The sequence below is a fragment of the Microchirus variegatus genome (genome assembly GCF_963457635.1).
Source record: "Microchirus variegatus genome assembly, chromosome: 1".
NCBI lineage: Eukaryota > Metazoa > Chordata > Actinopteri > Pleuronectiformes > Soleidae > Microchirus > Microchirus variegatus.
The window spans coordinates 11,644,319-11,652,340 of record NC_139802.1 but is presented as its reverse complement, the minus strand read 5'-3'; the positions used below and the strand labels follow the sequence as shown (position 1 = coordinate 11,652,340).

General features: G+C 39.6%; 1 protein-coding gene across 1 annotated transcript; it reads right to left on the bottom strand.

Moving 5' to 3' along the window:
• Window positions 1-1,401: 1,401 nt before the first annotated feature.
• Window positions 1,402-5,104, bottom strand: elovl4a (ELOVL fatty acid elongase 4a; the record flags this gene model as incomplete). Its single annotated transcript, XM_083895774.1, has 6 exons — window positions 1,402-1,728; window positions 2,246-2,373; window positions 3,255-3,426; window positions 3,839-3,919; window positions 4,196-4,383; window positions 5,038-5,104. The coding sequence occupies 6 exons, from the start codon at window positions 5,102-5,104 to the stop codon at window positions 1,402-1,404; spliced, it is 963 nt and encodes a 320-aa protein (XP_083751900.1).
• Between the last annotated feature and the right edge of the window lie 2,918 nt (window positions 5,105-8,022).

Here is an 8,022-nt window from a genome sequence, read left to right as displayed (position 1 = left end):
TGATTTATACTCTATATACTACAGGCAGAGCATACACAGTCACAATAGATGTAAGCAGAGTCTTCTTTTGTAAATAAATCATAGCCTTAATCTTTTTAAAGTCCCATTTAAGTCCCCATGATAACTTTACATTCAAGCCAGCTCAGGATATGGATTGAGCCTGAAAACAGAAGACATAAAAATAAATTTGACTGACTATTGCAGGGAAAGTTCAGATTAATGTCAGATCAAAAATGGCCGTCAGTTTGTTCTCTGCACACACACAAGGAACCCAGATCTCTCCCGCCTCTTTGTTCAGCACACAACATTTTTTACCAGCGTGTACGACGAACAATAAAGTCAGAAAGGATATAAAAAGACAGGTAAATATCTGCAAAGATAAAACTCCACTGGCCATCTGTTTCAAAAGTGGGAAACGCAAGATAATCGTCTGGTTATTATATGTTATTTCATTACATTAAATACATGTAGACATATATAAAATTGGTTATGGTTGTATATAGAAATAGAAAATCTGAATCCAAACTTACTTTGAGCCAAGTTGATGATTATTTTGTCTTAAAACAGCGATGAAACGTCTCATACTAGGCTCAAAATGGTTAGAAATCTATTTTTTCTTTTTCTATGCACATGTTTCCTCTGGAGATTGACTTTATTTTCCTTCTTTAAAATGTAGATGTGGAAGAAAGCGTAAAAAAAAGAAGAAACGAGAGTCCATCATGTGAAATGAAAAACAAAAACTCTATAGTGTATGACTGTAGATGTGTGGGAGGTCATGTACTGTAAACTTAGGTTTCCCACGTGTCACATCAAGATGAGGACATATACATCAGTTTTACATCAGTAAAGGAGAACAGCAACAAAAAAATAAGCTCAAATATAAGCTGACCTGGTTGTGTGTATATTATGAAGTGTATTCCTGTCTCAGTACAGCAGATCACTTTGTAATGATGGAACATTATTTTTTTTCCGAGCAGCTCATGTGGTGTTTGCAGCTTGCCAGATGGGGCATGGTGAACTTTGGGTTTGATGTCTCCATGTCACGCTCAGTTTGTAGCTGAAAGTCACTCCTGCAGAGCCACAACCTACACCACAATAAAGAGAAGGAATACCAGGCTCTATCCCGTACCAGACACTACTGTATTTTTGAGTTATTTGTGAAAACAGTCACCTCAGGCATGACCTTTGACACCTCTTACTAACACAATGATCCTCTCTCAACACAGGCCCATCTCAGGATTGTATCTACAACACTCAGATGGCTTAAAATAAACACATCACACTTAAATGCACCCATTCCTCAAAATCTCCCTCAAATTAAGTCTTTCCTGTTTTAGCACTATCAACCGAGAACCCAAAGCAAGGACCTACCTCACCTCAACCCTTCTAAGTCGTTGTCCTTTAATCTCTTTTAGCTCTTCCTTTCCTCTTTCTCCTCCCAGAGTTCTCCTGGGGTTTTTCCTCTTTGCTTCCCATCACCAAGGCTCCATTGGCAGCCTTGCTGAGCCCATTGAGGGCCCCATTGGAGAGGGCCTTGCTTGCTTTGGAGGAGGAGGAGGAGGCGTCACGCCTGGGCTGCTGCCGACGGTAGGTCTGGTAGTAGAAGTTGCCAAAGAGGACGATGAAGGTGACGGCGTAGCAGATGAGGGAGTAGTGCATCCAGTGAGGGAAGTCACAGTTGACATAGAGGGACAAGGCGGTGTGGCCGATGGTGACGTGGAACTGAACCTGGACACAAAAACAGACGCAAAAGCAAAAGATTTTCACGCTCTACCCAGATTTGTCGATGAATTGTTTAACATTCAAAGCATGTTGAAGTGCATGTTTACACCGGAGCCATACATGTAGTTGGCATAACTCCTCCTTAAATACTGTAACAATATAAAAAACCTCAGCTTGGAGATGTCTTTATTCCATACTCACAGATAAGCTCTGCTACTGTATTTAAAATTCCTTAAGATGAGAAAATTAAGTACAGGAGAAGCACTTGTGAGAGTGAATAACTCATTACTGTCAGACTGTAGAGAAAGGAGGAGCATTTACATTAATATTCTATACAAACACTTAGAAAAAGCATCATTCACGTGCATTGGTCCCCCATTAACGTGCATGATTATATGCGGTGCAGATAATCATTTGATTTAAAATCAACTTTTTTTTTTAATCTCATAAATATGGCAAGGTGGTTAGTAACACTCCTCTGAGGTTGCAAAGTCCGAATTTTTCATCGCTAATGACATCTTACCATCTGGATTATGGTCAAATACTTCTTCCACCACAGGTACTTTTGGATCTTAGGTCCACAGGAGGCCAGGCCGTAATACAGATACATCAAAACATGGATCACTGCGTTCATGTGTGCACCAAAGAACGCTGCAAACAGACAAAAACAGAACCACAATTAGAAATTTGTCACACAAATCAGCCTTTCAAATCTGTTGAATGGACTGCAGGAAAATTACACCACACAATCAGACCAACGTCTCGATACAAAATAATAAATATGATGACAACTTTCTGTGTTCATCATCAGTTCAAACTATCAATTTCAAATACCTTATGTATCAGTGACACTTGCATCAGAATCAGCTTTTGTATTTAGGGATAAATCTTAGCATTATGACATATGGTGCTAAAATGTGGTGCACATGATTAGACTGTATTACAGGGTGAGTCTAATGAAGTATAAAGACTGTTGAATTTTTCAGACTACATTCACTTATTATATACGGTATTTGTGCACATGACCGAGCTTGAGATATACTTGCAGAATAGCAATTAACTGGGCAGAAAATAGGGCAAGAAGCACAAAATCTATTACTGTGAGATTTAAAGGTACCATATGTAAGAATGTGGCCAAAAACGGTTACTACATTCAAATTCCAAATACCGGGGTCTTTTAGGTTTCGTTTTCTGACGTAACTGGCAACCCGTGGTTGCTCGGTAGCTGAGACTCTACTGACTGCAATGATTGGTAGACGGCGGTAGGTGGCGCCAGATGCCAAAACATGATTTCAAAACATAAACATGATTTGCAGTCTGCAAAAAATGCAAATATTTTGGGTGTACTGTTGTTGTTGGTGAGTTCAGTATGTTATGAACTTTATTCCTGAGTCTCTGTGACATATTAGGAGAATTTTATGGCCAGTTGCTTTAGATTTATTACATAATGCACCTTTAAAGAATATGAAAAATTATAGGTGTGGAAGCTACAGATCCTAATCTTGACATGGACTGCGACACGGTCTACTCACACTGCCCTCCTGCCACCCATTTGATGCCGATCCACCACAGCGTGAACATGGAACAGTGGTGGTACACATGCAGGAAGGTAACCTGGTTGAATTTTTTCCTCAGGATGAAAAACACTGTATCCAGGTACTCGATGCCTTTTGAGACGAAATACCACCACAGAGCTCCTGCCACCTGTCTCAGACATGACGCGAGAAACACAGGAGGAGAGAGAGAGAACAGAGGAAAACAGAATTCAGCACACATCTGATCTATTATCTGCAACACCTTGACCTCATCGTCACCTGAGACCGAGCGACTCCGCTTTCTGTGTTAGATGTGTAACAACGTCATGGAGCAACAGGAGGGGAAGGTGAAACTGAACACCCCCCCGTCCACTATCCTTCTTCCAGCTCACACTTTTTTTTGTAATCGCGGGCCCAAGACCCAAACTAGTGGAAGCTGATCAGCTTCCCTGACACACTAACTATACACTTTCACGTGAGTACAGCAGTGCAGTAAATGCTGATTTTTCACTTAATAACAGTTGGTGTTTGCGCACAATGCATTTGTCTTTGTGTGTACACCGGCAGCTTTGAACACTCACCCTGACTTCATTGGGGTCGTCTGAATAGTCCACTGGCTGGCAGATGTAGCTGTAGTTTGCGGACCGCGCCGCCATAAACAGCTAAAGAACAAGAAGAATATCTCTGGTAAATCTCTGATATGTGATAAATGAATTCAGTCAGAGAATAGCCCATAATAGAACACATTTAAAAACAACCATGGCTGACCAAAGTGCTGTACAGAATGACATCAATAAAAATAAGTAAAAAAAAAAAACATGAAAAACACAGACAGACAAAAGGACAAGGAGAATGAACACTCACTACAGGTTTATTTTTAGACATGCAGGTAAAAAACTAAAAAAAAACATTGAGCTCATTATATAACAACAACCAACCTCTTTAAAGATGAAGAAGTTGAGGAAGACCATGCTGAAGTTGTACACTATGAGGGTTTTGCGGAGCTGGAAAGGCTCTCTGTTCTTCATGTATTTGGGCCCGAGCCAGAGGAAGAGCAGGTAGGAGGTGCTGATGGCCAGTGTGGGCAGGGGGTTGTCCATCAGAGGCCATTTCTCCACTCGCTTGTCTGTGAAAACAAAAGACCGTGTTGAGCTTTTTAACTGTTCCATAATGTTTGCGCTGCTTGGGCACAGCGTGGGTTTAATGCCAGTTTGTGTAAGAGCTGGTCTGAGGGGTGTAAGTGAAGGAGATGAGGATTCTGTCCCCAGGTGACCTTTTCATATGTTAGCAGCAGTAATATACAGTATGATAGAATAATGAAGACGTATAGAATATAGTCCTGTTTAAAGTATAGTACAGTGTGCTGCAGTGCGGTGCAACATAGTTTAATATAGTAAAGTATCATATATAGCATATAGTATAAAACGAATGAATGAATGAATCCTATAATATTGTATAGTATAATGTAGTTTAGTGCAGTATTGTGTAGTGTTGTGTGCTCAACCAACTAAGTCCTCAGGGTTAGTTGTTGGTAAAGCAACCATTCACTGTCAATATATGATACACACTCCCACACAAATACACACATTTAATAGTAATAGTAATCCGGTCACAAACTTCCTGCTGATGCACCATCACTGATGCACTACTGACATATAAGAGAAATAACATTGGCTATACACTTGTTGAATAGATCACTCTACACTTCAGATTATGTTAATACAGCATATCACAGTTGCACATAGGTTAAAACATATTTGTGAAAGTTCAAGATTATCACCTGCAATAGTTAATGTCCATTTGTAGAATTCTATTGTGTCATTGATTAAATGCGTGACAATCTCCATGATTGTGGTCCTGGTCCAGTACCTGAAACGACAAAGACAGTAAACATGATGTGCTCTAAAACTGAACTCAGCCCACTACAGACATCAGTATTCATGTCACCTAGAACTGCTTTTCTCTTAGAAGTATATAATAATAATAATAATAACAACAACAATCCAGATGTATCCATCATAATTCATCATTCATCTGTAAATAGTATGAATTAACTGAAGTAAACAAAGCAGACTAGGCTGAGCAGAAGCCTGGTTATAAACCTACAATCTGTGGTCTGTGGCCTAATGAGAGACGGGCTGAGGGTTTGATTGCGCACAAAGGCAGCAGATCAGAGCAAAGCGCATGTGTCAGCACGTTTTTTGGCTTCTGTGCGAGTACCACCTTGATGATCCTCACATTTTTACGCTGGAATTGGTCATTTTATAGAGTGTCATATTGACATGTTGACGAATAGGATCTCTCTCTCTCTCTCTCTCTCTCTCTCTCTCTCTCTCTCTCTCTCTCCATCTGGCCTGAAGCTGATGCTGCAGCATCTACCATCGTCTAGTCTGTAACCTGCCCACATAATAACTCCATTAATAACACACAAAAATACACATTTAACATCATATTCCATGTTTATCATAGATTCTGGCCACTGTATGTTTACACACACACATTTTAACCGTTTAAATGTACACGCTGCGGCATTTAGTCTGGCCTTCAGACACGGGCTACATGCAGTCCAATGATTTTAAATGTGTTTTTTGTTTTTTTTGGTTTAAAGCCCAAAAACATGCCATCTGTGTTCCTCTTTAGAAACACTACGATGACTGTATAGATCACCACATTGCGCACATCAAACATATGGTCGAGTATAATATCTACACGGTCTCGCCTTTTACCGTATGACTGAAGATGGATTATAACCTTACCTTTTTTTCTTTATAAAAAGAAAAAAATCCCTTTTATGGCATTCACTGCGGTAACTGTGCGTTATTCCGCCGGATAATCGACCGAACGCGTTTTATACCAACTGGTTCATTGGTCCGTATCCAGGGTGAAGAAACTAAATAAATAAATAAATGAATACACGGGCCGTTAATGGACAACACAAGCCTCCACTGCGCGTCTGCTTCAATGAATTTCTCATCCGATCACCACCACAGCACCAGCCACGGTGCAGATAGAGTGGACCCTACACTTCCGGTTGAACTTTCACAATAAAAGCAGGGTATTTCTACCCCCACCCCAAAATTTGTAAGTGTAAAAAGAAAAGTTTTTATACATGCCATGTTGAGGGAAAATAGGCAATAAAATGAAAAATGTTTTTATTTACAAATAAAAATAAAAATCTGACACCTCGTGTCTGGACACCTAGCAAACTTCATGTTTTTGTTTAGAAGAAGCAGGGTAGACCTATTGCTGTACTCATTTATGTGGATGTCATGATTATTATCTATAAAATACTCACATAAGACACATTCTTAAAACATATTAACTTGTCTCTAAGCACATTTGTGACACTATATCATAACACTTATTCTATATTTTACTTTGCTGTTGAATTGTATTGTATTGATTGATGTATGTGATTAATGGTATCTACATGAGCCTTCACATTTTAATTTTGTGTTGTATTGTTGTACATATTGTGCATATATACAAACTAAACGTATATTGCGGCCTGGTACCCTAATTTGAAAGCAGTATCACTGCATATCCTGTTTGATTGTGACTGTCTCCGTGTGGCTTGACGCAGCTGTTCTCCTGTGATGCCACCGAACAGATGATGGAAAGATGCTCTACGCATGCGCACAATGGAGGCGGACGCGGCATGGTTGTTTTATAAGAACTGGATAGAGCAGAGCCCCCTCTCTGCCTTGAAGACAATTTTGTCATGGTGGCCACTCTGGGTAATGCAACGAAAAAATAGTAATTGGGCAAAAAGCAATTTTCCCATAGACCATAATAGTAAAAGCGATGCCTGTGGGCATAGGCTTTTATAGATCTTTATATTCGACATTTTTGATTCATGGAGTTTCATATGTGTAAAACCTTCCTAAAGGCCATAAAAAGTCAAGAGAAATATTATAGTGATGTCACAGCTGTGTACAATCATAGCAAAGCTTGGTCATGTGGCATCTCCTGAACGGCGCTACTGTTCAATGAATCAAACTTCAATGTGATTTAAAAAAATGTATTTGCTCCATACAACACAAATCATTCAAACTTCCTTCTCATTTTATCAACATTTTTTGGACCAAGCAAATTGAAAAAAAAAATTGAATCCCGTTGTATTGTATGTATAGGAACAGGTACTTTTATTTTGAAATTTTCAGGGATCGGATGTATTTGAGTGTGGATAGTACATCCATGGATGCGGCAGCAGAGGGAGGGACATCGGTTTTGTAAAGTCAACGACACGAAAGCAGAGGAGACAAGGAAAGGTAGCGACTTTGCCTTCAAAATAAAACTAATTTAAAAATACAATGTTTAAAATGTGTTATTCACACTTTTAAAAATGACTAATTGTCAAATTGCACAAGTAACGGTTATATAATAATACAATAAACAGTGCATCGACACTTGTAAGGAAAGCTGCGAAAGAGATGATGAAAACAGAGCTTTATTTTGATATTCATGGCTGTATCTCAGATCTCACTGTGTCTAACTGGACGAATGGCAGCTCCGCTAATGCACCGGCTTTTCTCTGGTCTTTCCTCTCTATGTGTGGGCTACGAATGCAGTTGTTATTATCTATAGATTATTTGTTTGTTTGTCTCTTATTCCGGGATTTATACAACACCAGGAGTGACGCAGAGCATTCTGCGCAGTCGTTACTGAGGTTGAAATGGGGAGAAAAGCAGAGATTCGCTCTTTGGACTGATCTTCCATCATCACAGGCCCCAGCAGTCTATGATCAGTGGAGACACTTCCTCGC